Raw genomic sequence first — 23,690 nt, forward strand, 5'->3', positions numbered from 1 at the left:
CCGACGTGGGCCCAACGGCAAAGGGTAGGTAGGCGGCGGCGATGTACCTGGGGGGGGCAGAGTGTATGAGAAGAGGAAGGAAAAGCAAGGGGGAACTTGTGCTGAATGTGGAATGTTATGTAAGCCACTATCACGACAAGTCGATGATGGAATCCATATTGGCGATCATAAGGAAATGAGAGAGAATATGCAGACTAGTTTTCTGGGTGAACAGGTGGGATGGGGCGAATACAGAGGAGTAGGTAGCAGGAAGAGGAGTTGTTGAAGAGGGGATGATGGGGGGAGGGAAAGATGGGAAAGTGGAATAGAGGCGGAACTGAAGTCAATGAAAGGCCTCGGTCGGTCCACCTCCCGCTTGGATCTACGGCACGCTAAGCCAGAGCCCCCCCCAAATTGTCGTAATTTACCCTTCAGAGTTCGGAGGCTCCCAAAGGGTAAGGGTGAGAGTGAGGGTGGGTGAAATACGGTGAACCATACTCGCCGCTTATGCAGATGATGATTGATGATTATTGGGGCCTGACGCTCAAGCATTCAATGCAAGGATGTCTGTACATCTGCAGTGACGAATGACAATAGATTATCGACAACTACGCATTACTGTACTTACTCTATTTATGTGCTACAGCCCAACTAGTCTCTAGGTTAGTGCATATATCAACAGTAGGTACCGGCAGTCACCAGACAATATTCAAGCCCTATCCGCGAGATCTTGGACTGGGCTGTTTCGGCTCCAATAGATCGAGAGAGTCTGGGGCAAATTCGAGGCTCAGCGATTGCAAATTGGGAGTCTTTACGCGACATCCGAACCTACACCCACTATTCTATCGGCATTCTACCCTAGATTAAACCCATCGCAGAGGGTTTCGTGTTATCGATCAGTACCTGAGCCAAGTCATTCACCCACTGGGCCTCAGCTTATCTGCTCGAGCTCGGTTGCGAAATAGTCCGATGCCCAAGCCGTCGTTTGTCCTGTCCAGTTCAGTCCAGCCTTGCAGGTCATGCAGCAGGCCGGTTTGTCCAGCATTCCAAAGACACGCCTCTCTTGCTCTGTCCCATATCCCATATGGTGCAATGCAGAGTACTGTACGTGACACAGGTGTGAGGACATTGAGGAAACCCCTTTCACTCACGGGACTGTATCTTGTCTTCCTCGCTCGGCGTTTGCACGGAAGAAAGAAGGTAGAATCGAATGAGCAGTAGTCAGTCGGTTTCCACAGTCTGCAACATCACTGGATCCTGGGACACTACTAGAATGGTCAAAGACCACAACGATCCGTTCTTAGCTTGTCCGATAGGTCCACATTTCCACCACCATGTCCACCAAAGCCCTTTCCAACCGTAATCGGAGGTCTTCCCTTGGTAGAGCTCGCCATCCAGGTGAAGCCATCGAGGGGAGGCTAAATTCAGCGCACCAATCGAATTCTCCGCAGTCACCCTTTTCTCTTCCAAGCCCGATCATTCTGTACTCGAGTACTCCTTTTGAGATCTCATCCAGAAAATTTTTCATCTTTGGCTTGCGTTCAGATTCGGTTGGCCCTCGTGTTTCGGATAAAGAGATCAGGAGCAGGGATCAGTGAGGATTGTCCTTCCCTCAAGTGGTCAAAGTGCCGAGGCGTGTCGCATCGCGAAGATCACTAGTTCCGACCTAACAAGAATCAGGTCTCCTGACTGGTAAGGAAAACCGAAGCTTTTCTCGATTCAAGGCCATGCATGGCAGCATGATCCATGATTCGGACCGTTGGCTCCGTGATGCCGTTATGCAACCTACGGTGGCTGTTTTTGAATCAGCTGAAATGGCATCACCCAAGTAGCCGAACGGTTTTCTAGTCAGTCCACCCGTGTACGGTATGGTATGTATGGTAGTATGGATGCTCCGGCCGTAGGAAAAGGGTGAAAACGTTTGGATGCGTGGGGGGAGACGGTGGGGCTCGCGACTGGACCAAGAGGGGCGTGAGCAGGAGCCAATTTCACCTAGAGATGAGATGTCTGCCAATCATTTCTCAACTAATCTTTTAACACAGTTATCGCGACATCACTTAAGTTAGTACTGAGTACCTTAGTAAGGTATGAGTAACCAGATGGGGGGTCCTTGCTGTAACTGACACCCAGTGATGAGTAGATTTTCTGTCTGCCATTGTGGTGGCCTCAGGCTACTTCTACTCTAGTACCTAGACCCCAAATAGGTAGGAACCTCTGTTCGCCGGCGCGGGCGCGGGCCTTCGGGCTAGTCTAACAATTGACTAGGATCACTGCTAGGATCCTTTGGGCTGGAACTATCCGGTACCTTACTAGGCAAGGTATCTACTTCTCTCCCGGCCTCTTGAGTCTTACTGAGTAACTATCCGACCCATCTTCCCACTTTTCCACTTTTCCGAGTACAATGCTCTTTCTCTACTGGCACCAACTAGTAAATGGCTGACAGGAGAAAGAAATACTGGAAGCACTTGATTGCAGGCACTTTACCTCGTCATTCTTGATATTTATAGCGAATTGTCGCACTCACCGTTCGGCCACCGCACATCTAGTCAATCCGGGCCAATTTCAAGTTAATATAATAGCCGATATTCCTCGCTTCGAGGAGCGAGCTAGCCTCTCCATACAACAAAGCATGATCTTCGGCTGCAGTCTAGGCAGGAACCCCCCCTTACCGGTAATTCCCTCCCGCGTGAAGCTGATCAATGCAGTAAGATCATGTTAGATAGATAATTAAGCACGGTACCCCGTACGTACATAGTACCTAGTAGACAGCCTTAGGGGTTTTAGAACATAATGTCTTCTGCGACCGTGATTTGTGCTGAAGCGCTTGACTGTGGTAAGAGGATTAAGAGGAGTAAATGATATGCTGGTGCCTAGTGCTAGATGGAAAACAAGAGTATTATGATATTGTTGTACTCAATAATCCAGCAGGCAGGAAGACTGTGTACCCAGTAGCTCTGCTATAACTATAACTGTAGTTGGTCCAGACTCGAGAAAAGACCGGAGGGGGTGACGTCAGGGTGATGCGGACCGCCGAACTCCAGTGGAGACCCCCCCCCAAATCTGATAAACTGGAATTCAACCTTGTCCGACGACTCAAACCACACCTGTACGAGTCCACTGCTGCAGTACATACAGTACGGACTACGGAGTACATCGACTCCTTCACGATTTGCAAGTCTAGTCTAGATACATACAGCTCTCAGCCTTATGGCGCTCCCCCACTCTCGACTTAGGTCTTACACAATCATTGGGATCCATAACCTTCATTTGACTCAATGCCCCTGCTAACTATGTCTCTCTTGGTGGTATCTCCACTGATCTGGGAGGTAAACCCGGTGAAGTAGCTTCGAGTAGATTGCAAAATAAACAAGAAATCTCAGGTCTTTTTTTAAGTTAAATCAATGGGTGCGTCGAGTCAAGTCGACGAGTAACCTTGTCAAAGCATAACTACTTACTCAGTAAGTACTCCCGGCGGAGCATGTGATGCCAAGCTTCCCGGGGTCTTCAACCAACTGAACTCGAATAGCACAGCTTGCTTGCTTGCTGGAAGATCCATGATGGTTTGTCCCGCTCGACATCACGATGGCTTCTCACCCCACGTATCAACGAGGTGCTGGCGTCGATCGCGGTCGTGGATAGGTAGAAGCTTCCCGTCTGCCGCTTCTCTTCCCCGTCCCTGCTGTAGAGTTTTGTTTCCTTCCTCCAACTGGCCAGCCAGCACTGGCTGATGACCTCATCCACTTGAGGTTGACGACTGGCGGCGAAGGCGATGATGATGATAATGATGATGATGAATGATGCTGTAGTTTGGTCCTTTGTCGCACCACCACCACCAACACCACACCTTCTTCACCTCAATGGCGCCCAGGAACCGGTCCAGCACCTGTCACTAACGACACCGTGACGTCAAACCACCCTTCCCTCCCTTTTCCCCTTCTCTCCCAAATGCAGCCACGATTTTGCACACCTTCCGTGGGCGGTGATCTGCATCCGGCGAAGGTATTTATTCTTCGCTTTCGCTGTGTTCTTCTACACTTTCTTCACTAGATATTATTTTCGCCTTTCCTGTTCATACCTGGAATAATATTACTATTAATACCTGATACCCAATACCCCCAATACCCCCCAATATCCAATCACCCTATCTCATACCCGTGCAGCTATACACATTCCGATCTCAATCCCAATTCACAGGTTGCGTCCTTCATTCCGACGATACCCCAGCGACGCGACCCTTTCCTCCCTTGGCTACTGCTATTGACTCCTTCGCCGTCGGCTCCACGGGAATCGCTTATCATCCCCGGGATTTCAACTCTATCGCCTTTGCGATCGATCTTTGGTTCTTAACAGCTACTTCACTTGAGCTCCTTGGCAAGACGCCAATTCATAGGCGATCATTGGTCCCTTCGGGCTTCCATTCTACTCACTTTGTATCGTCTCGCTAGCTAGCGCAGAAAGTTATTTATCATGTCTTCCAAGGCAGCGGTTAACCACCCCATGAACACGAAGCAGAAGGAGCAGGTAAGCGAATTCGCTGCCATTGGTGGAGGAACTGCGATGCTGACCAGCATGTGATGCTAGGACATCAACCAAAAGCTGCAGCTCTTTGGTATCTATCAAGCGTTCAAAAATGGCAAGCTTCCATCGGTGAGTATCTGCTCCTCCAGCCTCTGGGTGATGAACGCGAACTCATTAGCTCTTTCATTATAGAACAAGCAATGTGACGTTGCCTTGAACACCGCGCTCCAGCACAAGGCTCTCTCTTCCCCGTCGAAAGAACTCTCCACTGAGGGACAAGGCCTTGTCCAAGATCTCCGTGATGTTATCAACAACGCCAAGAAGCTCATGCTGAGCAAGAACGACGGCCAGCTGCTTCAAGAATTCCTCTGGGAGGCTCAGAACATCTCCGCAGAAGATACAGAGAAGCCTGGTGTGCCTGTGACCAAGGACGCGGCTCAGCAGGATGCTCAGGAGTCCATCGAGGGACTGAAGACCTTGGGAAGACTCCTGATCACTAATGGAGAATTCAGAAAGCTTCGTACGTGAATCGTCCAAAAGACTGTGCAAAACAACACCTTGACTAACAACCATTTGCAGTCAATGATGCTATGATCCTGGCCCGCGATATGGCTGGCGATATGTCCCAAAAGGCTTCCGACCGGCTGAGGCCATCGCAGGACCAACTTGATCAGATCGACGAGCCCGCCGAGGAGAATGTGTGGCATGAGCAACCGGACTTCTCGCAGCAAAAGGAACAGTTCAAGTCTCGCTTCAAGAAAAATAAGGAAGAGGTAAGTTTTTCTCTGATGTCGAATGCTATAACAACTCACACTTCATTAGGGCAAGCAAGACGTGACAGATACAGCCGCTCAGGCCGCGACCGGCGGACAGCAGCCCCAGAGGGTCTCAGATGTCGATCCTCGTGCTGGTGTGACCGCCGGAGCACAGAGAGCTCAGGAACTGGTCTCAGACAATGTTCCCGAGGAACAGAAGGACCGGGCTCGTGAGTACCGTGAAAGAACCAAGAACTATCTGTCGGAGAAAATGCCTCAAGAGCGCCGCGACCAGGCCATCTGGCGATTGAAGAAGATGGTCATTGAAATCCAAGGCCATTCTGACTGTAAGTCATTGGGAAATCCACGCGAGCATCTTTCTGACCTATAGCTAACCTTGAGATTGTTTATAGACCAGCAGGCTATTCGGACTTTGCTTTCAATGGCCGAGAAGTATGGCAGTCACACCCGTAACCTTTCTCAGCAGGGTGCTGGGTCAGTCCAGGGCTTCCGAAGCGGTGATAAGATCCAGAAAATGGAAACAAACCTGAGGGTAGGTCATCCCAGGCTGGATGTCTGCGTACAATCACTAACATGACATATAGACTCTGCTTGAGCGCTTCGCCAATAGCACTTCTCTTGACAACCTCTTCGACTCCCTCGACAACATTTACCGAGATGCGGACAGAGACCCCGAACTGAAGGGATGGTTCCGCAACATGGACACATTCATTAGGTATGTATAGATTTTGGCCAACACAGGAACTTCGCTAACGATTGATCTAGAAAAACTCTGACTGAGCAGGGTTACATTATGGAGGATGACTGCACCCGTCAGTGGAACCAGTTGAATGAGCACGGACGATACCTACTGCGTGACCGCTACAAGGACCACACAGATCGCATCTTGGATGAGATCAAGTTCATTGGTGATCAATTCAACCAAGATCCCCAGAACCTGGCATTCAGAAGCTCCTTGGAGAAGCTCTTCGAAGACCTTGGTCGGGACTCGAGCGGCAATGTGGCCTTCAAGAAGCATCTTCTCAAGGATATTCGGGATGTCATCCTCCCTGCTGCCTTTGAGAATGTGCGTTACGTCCCGGTCCCACGGATCGAAGTGTCTGACCCCTCAGCTGATGTGGTTGTGGAAAACCTCGTCATTGAGAGCGACAACTTGATGCCAAACGTGGTTGAATTCGGCAGCGACAACTACTTCCGCTGGGGACGCAAGAAGATTAGCAGCAAGAGAGACAACAAGATCATGATCTCTGTCTCGGGGATCCAAGCCGATCTTAGGGATGTCAGCTACTATATCAACCGAAAGCAGGGATTCCCAGCAATCACTGACACCGGTATCATGGACATCTTCTTGGGTGGTGAAGGTTTCGGGTTCAAGATCGCGGCCTCTACTGCCCAAAAGGAGGATAGTCAGCACTACATCAAGCTTGACAAAGTGTCCGTCAAGATTGACTCTTTCAACGTGAAGCTGAAGAAGTCGAAGCATAAGGCACTTTTCACCATCTTCAAGCCTCTGCTCTTCCGTGTCGTTCGTCCGACCCTACAGAAGGTCATTGAACAGCAGATTCGGGATGCGTTCGCCAAGGGTGATGCCCTTGCGTACGAAATCCAATCTCGGGTCAACGAGGCTAAGGAGGCCAGCCGCGAGGACCCTGCCAACGCCCCCAATATCTACTCCCGCTACCTGGATGCTTTCCGTGCCCGTGGCGAAGAGAAGGCTCGCAAGGCCCAGGCCCAGGCCCAGGCTGCGGCCCAGCGTGGTACCAAGGTCCAGACCGCTACTACTCTTCACGATTCCATCTTCCCCGACATCAAGCTTCCTGGTGGTATCTCCAGCAAGGCTACGGAGTACAAGGAGTTGGCCATGAAGGGTGAACGCTGGGAGTCCCCTGTCTTCAGCATTGGCAGTGCGTCCGAGTCTACCGATATTCCCAAGCCGGCAAGCATCTCCCGCAAGCGCCGCTCCCCTCTTGAACAGGGCCCAACTACTGGGGCAGGCACTAATGGCTCTGCGGCTTTCGCTGACGGAAAGCCGACCACCGGAGGAGTGGCAGCTCTTGATGGCCGGGCGGTCAATGGCTCTCACGCCCTAGGCACCAACGGCTACACTAACGGTCACACCAACGGGCACGCCAATGGCCACACTAACGGTCACACTAACGGCTACACTGCCGGTACCAACGGCTATTCCAATGGCCACTCCAAGCCCTATGACCATGTGGCCGCCTCCCGCGGCTTCTCCGACGAAGTCAACCAAGCGTTCGGCAATGGCCACACTAACTTGACTGCCAATGGCCGTCCCACTGTCCCTGGTGCTCAGACCGCATTCAACCCCCAGACCGCTTAAGCTACGCCTGAAGGACTGGACCCAAGACAATTCGCAAAACAATGACGGCTTGCTGGGATTCCCTCAAAAAAACCAAAGTAAACGAAGCTCGGTTTACCACGCTAATCAGCTCTTTTCTTATGTCTTGTTCTCTATTTCCTGTTATTGATACCGATACCTGTTTGTCAGTACTGCGTACTGGGATTTCTCTGTGTCGCACTCTTTTCTCTCCACTTCCATACCACGTGTATTAATGATTGTTTATGTCGGTTGATTCCCTGCTCTGGTTTGTGATTTATGTTGTGAGATATCTCAGTAGTTAATGATTAATCCATTGGATCTGTGATGTCATTCTATTTAACTTGTCTTTCAAGTGTAGAAGGTTCCGCCCAAAATATCCTACCAACAATGGGAATATATCCAATGATGCAAAATTACAGTACACACACTCCTGCATCCGCCTCTTCACTTTAGATTATTTGGGGAAACTGCAGTGATTGAAATCATAAGCCCAGAATGGCATTGAACAACTTTATCTCTCCTATCCCCCATCCCCTTTCTATCTTCTATTTACCCATACCGTATCCGATCATAACCATTAAAGAAAAAGAGAATTTTAAGCCAAGGACAAAAGTAGAAAGCAACAACAATTTTACATCTGCTCAAAGTACTTTTCCCAGCCCAGCTCCTGCAGTTTCGTACCCTTCAGCTCCATGTTCTCGGCGCGAGCACTCTCAGCGTAGGCCTCGACCTTCTTCTGGATGGCCGGGTCAAAGGCACCGAGGATGCGGGCGGCCAGCAGAGCCGCGTTGATGCTGTTGTTGATGCCGACGGTGGCGACGGGGACGCCTATTGTATGGTCGCGTTAGCCGGGGTGATGCATTAAGTGAAAGTGATGGTGAGGGGAGGTATGCGGGGGGTTTTGGGGAAAGATATGTTGTTGCCGATTATGCGTGTACATAGGCAAAAGGTTCATTGGGGGTAGAGTTACCTCGAGGCATTTGCACAATGCTATACAGACTGTCGACACCATCCAGCGAGCTACCCTTAACGGGTACGCCGATGACAGGGAGGGCGGTGTGCGCGGCAGCCATGCCGGGGAGGTGGGCGGCGCCACCGGCGGCGGCGATGATAACCTTGATTCCGCGGGCCGCGGCGCCGGCGGAGTACTCGGCCATGAAGGTGGGGGTGCGGTGGGCGGAGGTGATGTCGACGGCGGGCTCGATGCCGAAATAGTCGCGCAGGAGCTTGAGGCCGGGGACCAGGGTCTTGAGGTCACTGTCGGAGCCCATGATCACGGCGACCGAGGGGGCGGGCTTGGAGGGCCCTGAGGAGGACTGCGGCTTGGTCTTGACGTCGCTGCGCTGGGCGCGGATCTGGTCGACGACCTCGATGAGCGGCTGGATGTGGGTCTCGGCTTCGTGCATGGTGGCAGCGGTCACAGTGATGTGGCCCATCTTGCGGCCGGGTTTGGCGGCGCCCTTGCTGTAGAGATGGATGCTGGCGTTGGGGATGGAGAGGGCGTGTTCGGCGGCGGTGAGGTGGGTATCCGGAGCGGCGCCGCCGATGATGTTGAGCATGATGGAGGGCTGGCGGAGCTCGAGGCTCTTGGGAGGAATGGGGAGGTCGAGGATCGCGCGCAGGTGGGCTTCGAATTGCGACATGGCGCATCCTTCGATGGTGTAGTGACCCGAGTTGTGAATCCGACTGGCAATCTCGCACAGGAGAAGGCTGTCATCCTCCAAGAGGAACATCTCGACACCGAAGGCACCCTTGCCGTCGAACGCGGCGACGGCCTTGCGGGCCAGTTCTTGGGCCTTCTGGTTGATCGCATCGGAGACGTTGCGGGCGGGGGCGTACACGAGCTTGCAAACCGAGTCTTCTTGGACGGTTTCAACGGTGGGGTAGGAGAGGACGGTGTCCTTGGTCTTGACAACCATGACGGCAAGTTCCTATACAATTGCCGGTCGTTAGTGTCGTATACTTCGTGGTATGTGTGGCGGGTTGAGGGGAAAGGGGCCCGAGGACGAACCATCTTGAAATAGGCCCATTTCTCGGCATACAAGGGCCGGCCCTTGAGAGCTTCCAGAGCTTCGGGGATGTCCTCTTTCGTGCGCACATGGAAGTTTCCTGGTTATGCCATAAATCTCGTCAATGATCCTGCACCAGAAGGCGTTGGCAGAGAAAGTATGACTCACCGCGTCCATCATAAGCCATAGTCTTCGACTTGAGCATCATAGGATAACCCAACTGCTCGCCCACCTTAGCCAGTTCCTCTGGTGTGTTCTCAGTAAGCTCGCGATGGTCAGCCATGGGGATGCCGTATTGTCTGAGGTGCTCCTTCTGGTCGAACTTGTTCTGAATCGTGCGAATCGCCTGCCAGCTGGGCTCAATCTTGACCTGGGAAGCGATCTCCTCGAGAGCGTAGGTATCGACGTGTTCAATCTCGGCGGTCACCACGTCGCAGGACTTAGCCAATTCACGGACGGCTTCACGCTCCTTGAAGGAACCGGTAACGTGGTCGTCGTGGGAGCTGATCTGCTTGGCCGGGGAGTTCTCCGCATCGAGGACATTGCATTGAATATTGAGTCGGTTGGCGGCCTCGACCATCATACGGCCCAATTGGCCTCCACCAAGAATTCCGACCTTCGGGGAGTTCCACATGTTGCTGGTGGATTTTGTTAGACCGACAAAATGCACGACGGAGCAAATATAAAAAAAGTTGACGGGGAAGCGACGAGCGAAGGCCGAAAACGGAGAGGATCTGGGGAAGGAGAAATTGAGCCCCTCAGTCACGTGGGGTCCCGATAAGCGGCTGTCGGGGCCAATCACAGTGGGTGGTTGCCGGGGAGCCGCTCTTCCTCCCCGCGCGCGCGCGTCACGAGCCGTCGATTAATCAATCAATCAATCACTCAATCCATCAATTAAACAAATTGCATCACATTGCTTTCCTGCGGTCTCTTATCTCTTGCTTACCATTCTCCTGCCTTTTCAAACAAAGGCAGAAGTTATTGTCGTGATTATGTCGCTTGGTAAGTCTCTGCGCTGCAGTCCAGTCTTCAGTTATCCCTTCACAAGCTAGTCTAGCTCAAGTCCGCATCCTTATACAACTTGGATCACATCTTGCTCACTCAGCGCGTATTTCAGACGAAGAGAGCCTCGAGACCGCTGCCAATGGCGGTACCATAGACCCGTATGCTAGCCTATCTGCTTGACTCGTCCATACAACGCTGATATTATCCCTGCCAGCTCGAAATGGCCCAACATTGTTGAACCGCTCCTTGAGCGACTCCAACATGTGCGCAAGCCCCAAGATACCACACGCGCGTCTAGATCACCGAGTCACTGACAAGCATCCGGTCCAACAAGAACGTCTACAATGCGTTCCCCATGCCCCGCGTGCCCGCAGCACCAGCGCAACCACCCACTCTCCCCTCCGCCTCCACCATCCTAGCACAAGATCCCACCCCTACAACAAACAACAGCACCGACAGCACCAGCGCCGACACGAGCAAACCCCCCAACCTTCAAACCCCACCGCGACCAACAGCCACCTCCCCAACCACGACGCCTCTATCCAGTAGCGAACGCATCCCGGACTCCCAGCCAGGCCCATCATCATCATCAATCTCCACCAACGCACCCACCCTCCCGGCGCCCCTCGACCATCTCCTGACAGCCATCGCCACCAACATCCGCACACTCTTCCCCTCCAAACCGCCCCACACCATCCAGCGCCTCGCGGAGCTCATCCTCCGTCCTACGGCGCACTACCGCACCCTCCCGGCGTACCTCCGCGCCGTCGACCGCGTCGTCTCCGTCACCAGTCCCGCGGATATCTTCCCCTTCCAGACCACCACCGGCACCCAACAACCAGTGCTGTCTCACCACCAACAGCCCAACGGCACCCTTAACGGCAGCGCGACGGCGGCGGCGGCGGCGGTCGAACCGAGCTTCATGTTCTCCGTCGACAACGCCCTGGGCAGCGACGAGTCGCTTGGCGGGGCGCTACTCACCCCGATCCCGTGGTTGCACAACGCTGCGTCGTCTCCCGACGGGGAAGGCGACCAAGAAGCCGCGGGTGGTGGCGTTGTAGGCGTGATCGGGCAGAGTGAGACTGGGTTTGCGGCGGCGGCGGAGACCACTACAATCGGCTCAGGGGGTAGTCTTGGTGGTGGTGGAGGAGAGTCTACGACCGCCACGACGACGGGAGAGATCGATCCTGAGAACGAGGTGATGGGCGGCATGGAGTCGGTGCCCACCGAGCCGGTCGTGGAGGACGTTCCGCATGCGCGGGGTCCGCCTGTCGTTGGGGTCGAGGATCTGGGATTACAGGATGGGAAGGGAGTGGAGATGAATCTCGATGGCGCGGCGGAGAGTGGCCAGCAGCAACAGCAGCAGCAGGACCAAACTCAGAAGGAGAGCCAGGAGTCGGCTGCGGGACTGCAGGGTGGCCCGCAGCAGCAGGAACAACAGTCGAGTCAGGGAGAGGGCCAGGCTCAGGAAGGTAATGCTAAGCCTGGTACAGATGGCGATGGAGACATTGCGCTGGAGGATGCCAAGGCGGAAGAAGTGTCTGCGACAAGCGACAAGGACCAGCAGCAGCAGTAGAAGCAAGGTTGAGGGGGGCTATGGATTGGCGTCTATCTGTGTCAAAATTCAAAATATGATTTAGCATTGCATGCATATCTATGAACCTGCATTAATGGTGAGCGAGGCATGTACTTGGCTTACAGGCTCGAATGTGGAGCCTGGAGGTCCTTGCGTCCTTCCGATAAGTGCCACGACAGGGAAAATACAGAGGAATACAGTAATCAAGGAACTTCAATTCTCATGTTGAAGGATGATCATCCAATTGTTGCGGTATAAGATTTATAGGCCGTCGGAAAGAAGGCGTTCTACCTGAAATAGGGAGAAATCAAAAGAAACGAAAATCATACAACACCAAGATAGCACCATTCGCTGTCCATGAAACCAAGGAAAAACAAAACAAAGAAACGAAAATCAGATCATTAGAGGGTCGTGACATGCAGAGAGATATGCAATATATGGCCAAAATGCCAATGCTCATAGACAACCAGTGACAAGACAATCATTATATACCCAGAAGAATTGTGCGTCTAACACAGGAGGACTCAGGCTGGTTCCACCGTTTGGAGAGGGACGTAGCGGCCCTCGTCCAAGTCGGAGCCTCGGGCTCTCTTGCCCGTGACAAACGACCAAACCTCGGCGCCAGTGTTGCGAATCCAGTGGGATGATGATCGGCCACCGGAGGAGGAGCCGGTGACCGAGAGAGTCGCGGCCCACCAGCTCTTCTGCGAGGACTTGAAGTCGGTGTTCGCTTCTGAAATCTCCTTGAGAAGCTTGTCAGCGTCCATCCATTTGGGACGGCGCCAGAGTTTGAGGAGAAGACTGCTAACGACAACTGAGACACTGGAGGCAGCCATGGCGGCACCGGCGGCCATGGGGGGCAGCATGAACCCGAAGGGAAGGAAGATGCCCATGGCAAAAGGCAGTCCAATGACGTTGTAGAGACATGCCCACATCAGGTTCAGCTTGATTCGGTTGAACACCGACCGGGATAGATACAAGCTTGCTGGCACAGACAGCAGGTCATCGGGCCGCATGAGAACGACGTCGGCTGCTTCCATGGCAACATCGGTTCCAGAGGCAAGCGCAATACCGACAGACGCAGTAGCCAGGGCGGGAGAATCGTTGATGCCATCACCAACCATGGCCACTCGATCGCCGGCCTCTTGCAGCGAAGCGACAATAGCTTGCTTGTCCGAAGGGGACACGGAAGCGTGGACTGCATCGGTCGAAATGCCGACAGCTGCAGCGATCGAAATGGCAGTTGCATGGGTGTCACCCGTGATAAGGGATGTCATGATGCCCATGCGATGCAAAGCCGCAACTGCTGCCGGAGCGCTGCTTTTCACAGTATCCCGAAGCGAGATGGTACCGGCATATTGGCTATCAATGGCGACGTGGATCTGGGTGATACCAGCAGGAGCTTTGGCATTGATACTTTCCATATCATCTGAGGATTGGGGCTCGGCAGATTCTGGGACTGCAACGTCTCTGGATCGCAGAAAAGTAGCATTACCCACCAGAACGCGGTATCGGATGCGCTCGGCACTAGAGGTTGGTTCGACCAGTGCAGAGATACCTTTTCCGACAATGGCTTCGACGTCACCCAAGCTTCCTGGAAGACCGCCGTCTCCGGGATTACCTGACTCAGTCTGAGCGGCGGCAAAGATGGCTCTTCCAATAGGGTGTTCGCTGCTCATCTCCGCAAGACCAACAATAAGCCACCATAATCGACGCCGCCAGTCGTTCGCAGTCCACTGGGGCTCAATTCTGGTTTCTGCAACGCTCATCTTCCCGGTTGTCAAGGTCCCCGTTTTATCGAAAACCACATGAGTGATCTTTGTAGCGGCTTCGAGAACAGCACCACCCTTGACGAGAATACCCTGCTGCGCACCTACACCTGTTCCAACCATGACGGCAGTGGGCGTGCTCAAACCCAGGGCACAAGGACAGGCGAAAACAATCACCGAAATGCAGAGTTTCAGACAGACCATGACTTTGCCCCCATTACTTTCTGCTAAGAAAACCTTGGGTGGATGGGGCAGAATATGGCTCATAAACATCCAGCCGAAGAAGGTGACCAGGCCAAGACTGATGATAGCCGGCACGAAATACCCGGCTACCACATCGGCCATACGTTGAATGGGAGCTCGACTCGTTTGGGCATCCTGGACCAGTTTGACGATCTGACTAAGCTGAGTGTCTTTACCTGCGCGTGTGACCTTGAAGTCCATCGAGCTTGTCCCGTTGACTGTTCCGGCAATAACAACACTGCCCTTGGATTTGTGGATAGGAAGGGCTTCACCCGTGATCATACTTTCATCGACATAGCTTTCGCCGCGAATGACGATACCATCTGCCGAGACTTTATCTCCGGGGTGGAGCATCACGATGTCCCCAACTTCGATGAGCTCAGTAGGGATCAGTTTTTGCCCAGGGCCCGAGGTCTCATGTGCTGCGGGATCCGACTGTCTGTCCTCCAATGGTGAGGTCTTGGTATCCCACTGCTCAGCCATTTTCTCTGCCGCAATAGGGTCATCGTAGATAGTAGTCATTGAAGGCGCCAAGGACATGAGTCGCGAAAGTGCAGCCGAAGTTTGACCTTTAGCTCTGTTCTCCAACCATCTTCCCAGCGTGATAAATGTGATAAGCATCGTGCTTGTGTCAAAGACCGTGCTAGGCCTCGAGTGACCACCCGAAAACATCGCGACGATCATGGTGAAAATGCTGTAGAAAAATGCCGCGGATGTACCCAGCATGACCAGAACATCCATGGTCGGTGACCGATGTTTCAGAGATTTATAGCTGGCCACATAAAAGCGCTTTCCAATGCCGAACTGAATTGGGATAGTAAGTAAAAGGCAAGCGACGTCACCCAAGTAGAGACCGCAAAAAAGCGGGACACGACCGAAATCAAGTGCGGGAAGGTACATGGGTAGAATCATGTTGATGAGGAAGACCGGGACGGCGAATGAGGCGGAGAAGAGGAACGCGCGTTTCCACTCCTGAACCTCCTTGGTTTTCGAGAGCGAATCGAGTTGCGCATTCGTGTCATCTGACTGCAACACCAAGGCATTGTATCCAGCTGCCTCGATAGCTTCGACGATCGATCGGATACCGACCATGGAGGAATCGAAGGATACTTTGATTCGGGAGGAATCGAAGGATACTTTGATTCGGGAGGAACTCATGTCCACGGAGGCCGAAGACACGCCAGGCTTTTGGAGGAGGTCATCCTCCAAGCACGTTGCCGAGGCAGCATCGCGCACACCGTGAAGACTGAGGGTAACTTGGCCGACACCCTTCGACGAGAGGTTTTGCGCTTCGGAAGATACTAGGGCTGTATCGAAACCCGCATCGTCGATAGTATTGAGAATCCTCTGAACTGGTAGAACAGACGGGTCGTGAACAAGAGTCGCTCGTTCCGCAAGTAAACTGATGTTGAACTGCACCAATCCATCCACTCCATTAAACGCATTTTGTATGCTCGCGGTGCATGCACCGCATGTCATGCCGTCTATAGATACCGTGGTGACCATCAGAGAGGATTTTGATCCCGTCAATTCCTGCAAAGATTGAGAGTTATCCTGAGCCGTGGAGGTTTCCAGCACTTTTGCACCAAAGCCACGATCTTCAATCAGCTCTGCAATTTGATCCGGGGTGATGACCGAGGCATCGTGTTCGACAACGGCGCGCTCCGAGAGTAGAGACACGCTGACTGAACGAACACCCGATGCCTCGTTCAATCCTCCTTCGACCGCGGAGGTGCAAGCGCCACAAGTCATGCCTTCCACTGCCAGTGTCGTGGTTGATATGGAGGATTTCGCCGTGCTTTCGGTCGGTAGGGATGAGCTGTCCGTGGAGATGACCTTGGCGTCAAAACCGCTATCATCGATAATTTCGGCGACCTTCTCCGGTGGGAGCAAGCTCGGATCGTGGTGCACAACGGCGCGGCCCATCATCAAGCTCACGGTCACCTCGCCGGCGCCTTCCACTCCCTTGAAGGCCCCTTCGACAGCGGAGGTGCAGGCGCCACACGTCATACCCTCCACACTAACCGTAGTGGTAGCCATATGAGCGGGCGATCGATCGTTGAGAGAGCCATGGTCTCCGTCGCGGAGCAAGGCGGTTGATGAGGCCGCCATGTCGCACGGGTTTGGTGGTTGGTGGTGACGACCAGGCGAAGAAAGATTGTCGGCTGGCGGCAGTGTTATCGCATAAGAACGTGGGTTAGACGGGAGGGGGATGGATTGCTGACGGAGCGGGTGTTCGGGAGGGTAATATATGAATGAGTAGCTAGACTAGCAGTAACGGAGGGAACCGCAGGTTGTCATGCAAGGATCGCTGGAGACTTAGCTATTGATCATGTAATAATAAGATGGATTTATATTGAGACTAAGAAAGTAGTACCAATAATGGACCTAGCCTGTGCAAAGACCGGATGGGGCCGGAAGAGACAGATTTGGGATTTCCAGTTGAAGAAGAAGACCGGGCGCTGCAGAGTGCAGTCAGCCCGAATCCATCACTCAATAGACTAACAGAATAATAGCATAACAATCGTCTCGCAAAGGAATGCCAGGGTAGGCAATCAACGCCGGTTAGGGATTGAACAAAGAGTGGGAAAAGTGGCCCACGTTGTTTTTTTCTTTTTTCTTTTTTCTTTTTCTTATTTCTTTTTTGTCCTTCTTTCCTTTTCTTGATTGTTCTGGATAATAACAATAAGAGAATCCAATGGAGAAACCCACTTGGTGAGTTGATCGAGGAAAATTACCTCCGATTTCTCTCCACTTTCAAGGAATGCCCGTCCCCGCTTACGTGTGAAAAGTCCCCATGCTCTACGCCCATTCGTGTACTGTATCGTCGTCGGCAGTCGGCTCTGCTACGTACATATGAGTACAAAACTATTATCAATCCATGAACCATCATCTGTATTCCGGTTGATTCAACCTCCGTTCAAAGTCTGGATTTCGATATGATTTGAACAACCGAGGCTGCAGGCTGCAGGCTGGCCAGACAAGTCTCATCCCGGAACACGAAGAATGGTCATGATCAGCCCTGCATGCCAGTCAGCAAGGAGTATTCCGTTTCTGGAATCAGGTCTCTTTGAATTCAGAAGCAGACTTGACAACCAGTCATCAGGCAATCCGAGCACCTGGAGGAGCTCAACACCACCAGGTCTTGTTGTATCTCGAACTGGGTATCACCATTGCGTAACGAGAGATCGTTTGGCGGCCGTCGGACTCCGCAGACCAGGTAGCTAGGTGTAAGACATGCGAACCCCACCTCGTTGAAAGAGGAACAATGCTGTGTGCAGACTTGGCTGAGACACCCGGGTCATTTTGAATGATATTGTGCTTTTGCGAACGTTTTCAAGTATCGAAACCGTTAGATCTAGACAACCTGTCATGCTTAGCTGTCAAGAAAAGACAGTGGAAGGGTTCTGGGGTTGAAACATCGGGTGGCTCTGACGTTTCAACTATAGAGCTGTAGCTCCTGGAATGGTTCCAGACTTGAGATTGCAGTGGTTCTCAATAGATGAAAGTCGACCAGAGCCTCACCTCAGTCGAAACGCCCATTGAAGCGAGCGACTCCGAGGCAGTCCTGACAAGAACGATAGCAAATTGGAGAGCCGAAAGTAGAGACTGCAGGATGTATTCCATTAGGTTGGATGCCTGTTTGTAGAGTCCCGGAATCACATGGCCGGATGTCACTCCCACCATGTTTGCATCGCAGGCAAACACCGCCATAACATCCATCCCAGCATCGGTCATCGATTCAACGATTCATCCCACCGACCGCCGACAATTACCGGCACCTCCGAGCTGATTTTCCATTTTAACTGCTTATCAGCGCTTGCAGAAACTGCAGACGCAACCATCTGAGGCTTACCTTCAGCTTCTTGGATTCATCACAACCGGCCTAGACAGCCAAGGCAATCGAACGAGTGTGATATTGAGCCATCGTATTCCAGGTCGCCGACAGACAGCAAGCATGGACCAAATCCACACCCGGGCCATCGAGGCTCTCCAGCCGTTCATCGCTCTCGCCAATTCGTCCAGCGCCAACTCTCCGCGCTTTGTCGCCAATATCATCACAAATGCAACCTCCAACCCACATACGTTCGTCTTCGCAGAGCTCCTGGAGACCGCGGCCGTCCAAGCCCTCCGCTCCCCGGACACCCCAGCAGAATACCAGAGCTACCTGACGTTGCTCGAGATCTTCGCCTGGGGCACATGGCAAGACTACCAAGGTGAGTTTTCTCTAACATATCTCCTTCCCAAACCGTGGCAACACAACGCAAACACAATGCTCAGCACACTCAATCACTCTCACAGAAACACCCAACCTGCCCGCTCTCAGCCCGGCCCAGACTCTCAAACTCCGCCTCCTCACCCTCCTCACCCTCTCCTCCACCATCCAACCCCTCACCTACACCGCCCTCATGGGCGCTCTCTCCATCACCGCCCCCGCCGACCTCGAATCCCTCGTCACAACCGCCATCTACTCCTCCCTGATCACCGCCCGCCTCTCGCCGGCCTCGACCCCTCCGACCGTCAACGTCACCGCCATCGCCCCGCTCCGCGACGTCAGGCCCCAGTCGCTCTCCAGCATGATCACCATCCTTACGCAATGGGAGACGCGCTGCGGCGACGTCATCAGCGACATCGAGGCCGAGATCGCCAAGATCAAATCTGAGTCGGCGAAGCGGCGGGCCAAGGAGCATGAGCGTAACCTGATCTTTGAGCAGACGCTGGCCGCGTACCGGGCGGAGGCCGCTAGTGCTGCCGGTGGAGGCGAGGGAAGCGCGGCCGGCGGGGCGCGGAAACACTGGGGCCAGCAGCAGCAGGCCTTCCGAGGTGGCGGCCTCGGCGGCAACAAGCGCGAGTTTAGTGCGGACGAACTGGATGATGATGACGGGTATTGGGAACATGGCAATGACTACGATAGTATTCAGGCTTTAGGGGGGTCGAGGATGGACATTGACGAAGGGTCCGGCTTCGGGAGAGCGGCGGGGTCAGGAGTGGCCGGGGCCCGACATCCAAAGCGGATCTTGGGGAAGAAGTCGTAGGTGCTTTCTTTCTAGCACGAGAGGTATGTGTTGGGTCGAAATGAAAGGGTTCGAAAGTACTTATTGATCTCGCCCTGCTTACGCATCGATACCATCATACTGCATGAATATGACCATCCTATTCGCAAGACACAGAAACACAGCGACGGGGCCATCAAGGTTCAATAGACTATCCCTACTGTGAATTATGTCCACGTTCAACCAGAAGAACAAGAAGAAAAGTGCAAGAGAAAGCAACGCTCCATGTTCTCATAACTTTGGGTATTCGTTCATCACACACACACACACAGAACCAAACGCCAATTAGCAACGCCTACGCACCAAAAGACTACACAACCACCTATTCAGTGATTCTCGGCCAAATGCTAGAGGGATGTCAGCGCCCGAGTGTCCGTAGCCCATGCAAAATCCAGGGAAGGAGACTAGTACTTACCGACCACTCCGGAATGTTTCGTATCTGCTGCCACATGAACTTCTCCAGCTTGTTGGCACTCTTGGCATACGGCGTGTTCTCGTTGTTGTACCTTCGGCAGTTGTCGAAGATCAACATGGCATCCTTGATGAAGTCTTGCGGCGTCGGGTACATATCCTTCTCGTGTTTCTCCTCCATCGTCGACAGGTCCATGGGTTCTTTGATGACTTCGTAGTAATCCGGCACTTCGTCTCGGTTGACCGGTTGTGTGAACGGCCACGCGGCACTGTGGTTCTGCATGTCATTGAGCAGATGCAGAAGTTGGTTGTAGTTCGGCCCGTGGCGGGGCTGGCGGGCCAACTCGTCCATATCGGGCGACCATCCCGACTCTTTGATAGCTGGGATCAGCAAGGGATCGATCTTGCATGCTCCGTTCTTCCACTCTTTGGGGGGCGCATGGATGATGTGTGACCGACTGAACGCCCGGATCTTCGCATGGACCGCCTCCTTCTGTTTGAGAAGCATGCGGCCAACCTCGAGATAGCGTATCGTGGGCAGCATGGTACACTGCATGATTGTTCCTCCCTCGTAATCCTTGATGTATCCCATCCAGACAGACTTATCCAGCGTGATTTCTTTAGTGAAACCCTGCTTCTTGAAGTATCCGATAGCGTAGTTATCAGCGTAGGTTAGGAAATGCATGATGTCCGATGTCGCCTTGACGTAATCCTGTATGACAAACGCGTCAATAGCTGTTTTCCCTCACCAGGAAGATTGCATGCTGACCTTTAGATGGGACATGAGATGCGCACCATATCCTTTGACTTGCTGGTCAGAAGAGATGGCACAGAAGACGATCTCGGCGAAGCGGCGACTGTTGAATGGACGGTATGTGATGCCTCTGCATGGCCCATTAGCCCAGTCCAATACCCCAATTACCTACCCATCACACATATACGCACCCGACCACTTCCAGGGGATGCTTGACGATTGCGATAGACAGATGCGACCGGTCGTAGACTAAGCGCGCGATATAGTCCTTGGGCATTTTGGGGAGTTGTTTCTGGAAGATACACTTGAGACCGGTGAGGACGACGAAACTGTCGCGCGAGCCATCGTTGTTGACCACACGAAACTCAATCTCACCACGACGCTCTTCGAGTACGGCCGGCTGTTATGGGTTGGAATTGTTAGTCTCATCCATAGCCGGGGCGGAGGTGCTGCGCAAGCTTACCTTCTCCGGGAACGGGACAATCCTCATGGGCGGCTTATCGAGGGGTTCATCTTCTGTCTGAACACCGAAGAGATCAGTACAGCGTTCCAGTCATCACCCTAACATTCCAATTTTGATATGCCCACCTTGAGCTCCTCCCCCGGAGAATCGGTGCGCGCTTTCTTGCTCCGTTGCTGCGAATCTGGGGAAAGGGCCTCCTCCGAAGCTTTCCGCTTGGTAGCTGGACCTCAATCTAATTTAGTAACGACTCCAGCTGCCTGACCGCGAGCTTCAACTCACTCTCTGATGTAAGTGCCGGCATAATGTGAATTGCGACTGTTTTCAAGAAGGGAGATTCTGAACGAGCGACTGACTGACTTGACGTGGAGCTGAGGCAAGTAGCGCGCGGGCGTCCCTCTCGGCCTCTCCACCTGCTGCCGATACGGGGGGGGGAAACGGTCTGGAACTATATTGATCCGGCGCAGTTAAGCCAGATAACCATTTCGATGATTACGACAACAGCGAACTAGTTACGTTGCTAGGACTCTATATCAAAGCAATCTTCTCTTCTGTTTCATTTTGTGAAGCGTTTCTCTTGTTCCTAACAAAGCCTTCCTCTACCAAATTGTTCTTGTTCGTCACGCCTCAATGTCTCTGAACCAAGTCTGGGAGGCAGCTTCTGCGAGCCCTTATTCTCCCCTTATCGCGAAAGATAGCCAGTTCTTCGTCGGCTTTAGTCTCCTGCTTGCTGGTGAGCTCAACCTGCCTCTTGTCGCTATTATACTGTCCGGTTACTGACCTTTCAACCCATTAGCCTTCATACTTACTGGTCTCTTTGGATTGAGTCAGTGACCGACCCATTAAGATTCGAATTTGACCTTATTCTCGCCATGTGCTTACCAATTGACCAGACCGTTCATTCACCAGCATTGCCCTGTTCGGCGTCCCAGCATCGCTGGCGTTTGGGTAAGAAACACGCCCGCGGTCCCACCAAATCGGCCATGACTAACGTCCGTGGAACAGCTTCGGAGCCGTCTATATGATCTGTGCCGTTGGAGTTTACGTTTAAAGTTCCAGTTACCTCCTCTGATACCCATGTACCATATCCTGGAAAGTTGAAAACCAAAAAAACGAAGCATATATCTACACCACCTTTGTTTCTCTCTCTCTCCCTCCCTCATTGCACTCCTCATATAACCTATTCCACACGCATCGTACCGCTGCCGCCACGCTCAGTCCGAGCCAGAAAACCATGGCGGACGTGGAACCCATCTTCACCGCCGTCTCCAGCAACGCCCACCACCTCTACACCCTCCTCCAATGCATCGGATTCGCGCCCAAGGCCACCGTGCAGCTCACGCCCGACGGCATCCGCTTCTCCGTGGAAGAAACCCGAACGGTGCAGGGGCTTGCATTCCTCGACAAGGCCCTCTTCACCAGTTACACCTTCAATCCACCACCAGCCGCAGCTCGCACCCCCACCGACGAGCATAGCAGCAACCATGATGACACCGAGCCCCCCTCCACCGACGACCCAACCTCCTACTACCCGTGCTTCGAAGTCTCGCTCACCGCCCTTCTCGAAACGCTCAAGATCCTCGGCATCAACGACAACTCCACATCCGGCGGCAGCGGCTCCTCCCGCGCCGGCAGCGTGCAACCGGCCCCTTCCCACAGCGCCTTCACCACGCCAGCCCTCCTCCTCGACCGCTCGTGCACCCTCCGCTACGCCACAGAAGGCAGCCCCTTGAGCATCACGCTCACCGAGACCGGCATCCAGACCACCTGCGAATTAACCACATACGAGCCCGAAGGTGGCGAGATCGAAATCCCCTTGCAACGCGACGCGATCATCATGAAGATCATCATGCGGTCGGCCTGGCTCCACAACGCCATCACCGAGCTGGCAGCCACGGACCCGACCGTCCTCAAAATCTCGGCCTCCGCGACCCACGAGCCGTTCTTCGCGTTGGCCGGCGCCGGCGGCTCGTTCAGCGAGTCCTCCGTCGAGTTCTCCGTCGAGAATCAGCCCCCCACCGCATCCGGTGCCGCTCCCCGTGAGGATAATGATGAGGGTGCCTCCCGCGCGAAACGAGCCCGCCTCGCCCCGACTGTCACCGAGACATTTCTGGTCAGTCCACCCTCCTCGTCATCGTCGAAGGGGGGGTCGCAGCACATCCGACAGGATTACAGGTTCAAGGCGATCCAGAAAGCGAGCCGCGCGATGGCCGTGGCGAATAAGGTCAGTATACGGGGCGATCGGCAGGGGGTGCTGAGCTTGCAGTTCATGATCGAGTCCGATGTCCATGCTGGCACCAGTGGGGCGAGGTTGTCGGCTAGAGGGGGTTTGGCGCCTGTGGTCAGTTTCGTAGACTTTCGGTTCGTGCCGTTGTTGGATGATGACGCGGAGGTTCTTTAGAGTTTGGAAATGGGTCGTTTTCCCCATTGTAGCTTGTGTCTTTATCTAGCGGTCTTGAACGACAGAATAGTGTGAAGGAGAAACCAATAATGTAGTTGAACTGCAGTTCCCCCCCCTAAACGCCGGCGCATGCTTTCTGCTGATATTTGTGCATGATGTACAGTACATGAAGTAGGCCAATGTGGACTGTACCACTTTTGATCCTTGATCGGATGAACATCCCCTATCCTCGTAAAAACCACGCCATGCATAAGAGCCTCGAATCGGCCCGCAGGCAGCCAGCGACATAAAGTCACAATCACATAACCTGCAGACACCCGTTAGCATTGAATCGTCGTACCATGGATGGGCATTGCAGCATACCTCAGCGATCGACTGGCGCTCAATGATG

The 23,690-nt window shown here is 53.3% G+C and overlaps 7 protein-coding genes across 7 annotated transcripts; 4 read left to right on the forward strand and 3 right to left on the reverse strand.

Annotated features, from left to right (window-relative positions):
• Positions 1–4,446: 4,446 nt before the first annotated feature.
• Positions 4,447–7,617, forward strand: BO72DRAFT_385194 (uncharacterized protein; the record flags this gene model as incomplete). Its single annotated transcript, XM_040941575.1, has 8 exons — positions 4,447–4,500; positions 4,561–4,626; positions 4,690–5,017; positions 5,077–5,270; positions 5,320–5,599; positions 5,666–5,805; positions 5,858–5,988; positions 6,039–7,617. 8 exons carry the CDS (start codon positions 4,447–4,449, stop codon positions 7,615–7,617), a joined length of 2,772 nt encoding a protein of 923 aa, XP_040798221.1.
• Positions 7,618–8,093: 476 nt separating this feature from the next.
• Positions 8,094–10,325, reverse strand: BO72DRAFT_450922 (phosphoribosylaminoimidazole carboxylase ADE2). Its single transcript, XM_040945366.1, has 4 exons — positions 9,795–10,325; positions 9,629–9,726; positions 8,588–9,548; positions 8,094–8,445 (listed from the first exon to the last, which is right to left on the reverse strand). Exons 1-4 carry the CDS (start codon positions 10,258–10,260, stop codon positions 8,249–8,251), a joined length of 1,722 nt encoding a protein of 573 aa, XP_040798222.1. The 5' UTR covers positions 10,261–10,325; the 3' UTR covers positions 8,094–8,248.
• A 187-nt stretch (positions 10,326–10,512) lies between these two features.
• BO72DRAFT_435689 (uncharacterized protein) lies at positions 10,513–12,238 on the forward strand. The gene is made up of 4 exons (XM_040943295.1): positions 10,513–10,628; positions 10,744–10,789; positions 10,846–10,894; positions 10,966–12,238. The coding sequence occupies exons 1-4, from the start codon at positions 10,619–10,621 to the stop codon at positions 12,205–12,207; spliced, it is 1,347 nt and encodes a 448-aa protein (XP_040798223.1). The 5' UTR covers positions 10,513–10,618; the 3' UTR covers positions 12,208–12,238.
• A 231-nt stretch (positions 12,239–12,469) lies between these two features.
• On the reverse strand, positions 12,470–16,811 carry ctpA (Cu(2+)-transporting P-type ATPase CCC2). Its single transcript, XM_040939694.1, has 2 exons — positions 16,597–16,811; positions 12,470–16,530 (listed from the first exon to the last, which is right to left on the reverse strand). The coding sequence occupies exon 2, from the start codon at positions 16,329–16,331 to the stop codon at positions 12,732–12,734; it is 3,600 nt and encodes a 1,199-aa protein (XP_040798224.1). The 5' UTR covers positions 16,332–16,530; positions 16,597–16,811; the 3' UTR covers positions 12,470–12,731.
• Positions 16,812–17,962: 1,151 nt separating this feature from the next.
• On the forward strand, positions 17,963–19,557 carry BO72DRAFT_450925 (uncharacterized protein). Its single transcript, XM_040945367.1, has 2 exons — positions 17,963–18,436; positions 18,522–19,557. Exons 1-2 carry the CDS (start codon positions 18,178–18,180, stop codon positions 19,253–19,255), a joined length of 993 nt encoding a protein of 330 aa, XP_040798225.1. The 5' UTR covers positions 17,963–18,177; the 3' UTR covers positions 19,256–19,557.
• gcnE (histone acetyltransferase GCN5) lies at positions 19,398–21,279 on the reverse strand. Its single transcript, XM_040945368.1, has 7 exons — positions 21,181–21,279; positions 21,027–21,121; positions 20,902–20,958; positions 20,630–20,838; positions 20,454–20,568; positions 19,689–20,396; positions 19,398–19,620 (listed from the first exon to the last, which is right to left on the reverse strand). Exons 1-7 carry the CDS (start codon positions 21,200–21,202, stop codon positions 19,600–19,602), a joined length of 1,227 nt encoding a protein of 408 aa, XP_040798226.1. The 5' UTR covers positions 21,203–21,279; the 3' UTR covers positions 19,398–19,599.
• Positions 21,280–21,413: 134 nt separating this feature from the next.
• Positions 21,414–23,299, forward strand: BO72DRAFT_435698 (putative DNA repair protein Rad1; the record flags this gene model as incomplete). Its single annotated transcript, XM_040943296.1, has 6 exons — positions 21,414–21,631; positions 21,695–21,724; positions 21,792–21,846; positions 21,904–21,943; positions 21,996–22,036; positions 22,123–23,299. The coding sequence occupies exons 1-6, from the start codon at positions 21,529–21,531 to the stop codon at positions 23,297–23,299; spliced, it is 1,446 nt and encodes a 481-aa protein (XP_040798227.1). The 5' UTR covers positions 21,414–21,528.
• Between the last annotated feature and the right edge of the window lie 391 nt (positions 23,300–23,690).

Source organism: Aspergillus fijiensis (genome assembly GCF_003184825.1).
Source record: "Aspergillus fijiensis CBS 313.89 unplaced genomic scaffold BO72scaffold_51, whole genome shotgun sequence".
NCBI classification, from domain to species: Eukaryota; Fungi; Ascomycota; class Eurotiomycetes; order Eurotiales; family Aspergillaceae; genus Aspergillus; species Aspergillus fijiensis.

Coding starts and splice junctions, on each gene's coding strand:
- BO72DRAFT_450922 (XM_040945366.1), bottom strand. CDS start 10,260: ATGTGGAACTCCCCGAAGGTCGGAATTCTTGGTGGAGGCCAATTGGGC. Junction 9,549..9,628: donor AATGGGCCTATTTCAAGATG/GTTCGTCCTCGG, acceptor GCAATTGTATAG/GAACTTGCCGTCATGGTTGT. Junction 8,446..8,587: donor CATTGTGCAAATGCCTCGAG/GTAACTCTACCC, acceptor ACCATACAATAG/GCGTCCCCGTCGCCACCGTC.
- gcnE (XM_040945368.1), bottom strand. CDS start 21,202: ATGCCGGCACTTACATCAGAGA. Junction 20,839..20,901: donor TTGTCCCGTTCCCGGAGAAG/GTAAGCTTGCGC, acceptor AACCCATAACAG/CCGGCCGTACTCGAAGAGCG. Junction 20,397..20,453: donor ATCTCATGTCCCATCTAAAG/GTCAGCATGCAA, acceptor TTTGTCATACAG/GATTACGTCAAGGCGACATC.
- BO72DRAFT_435689 (XM_040943295.1), top strand. Junction 10,790..10,845: donor AATGGCGGTACCATAGACCC/GTATGCTAGCCT, acceptor TATCCCTGCCAG/CTCGAAATGGCCCAACATTG. Junction 10,895..10,965: donor TCCTTGAGCGACTCCAACAT/GTGCGCAAGCCC, acceptor CGGTCCAACAAG/AACGTCTACAATGCGTTCCC.
- ctpA (XM_040939694.1), bottom strand. CDS start 16,331: ATGGCGGCCTCATCAACCGCCTTGCTCCGCGACGGAGACCATGGCTCT.
- BO72DRAFT_450925 (XM_040945367.1), top strand. CDS start 18,178: ATGGACCAAATCCACACCCGGGCCATCGAGGCTCTCCAGCCGTTCATC. Junction 18,437..18,521: donor CACATGGCAAGACTACCAAG/GTGAGTTTTCTC, acceptor TCACTCTCACAG/AAACACCCAACCTGCCCGCT.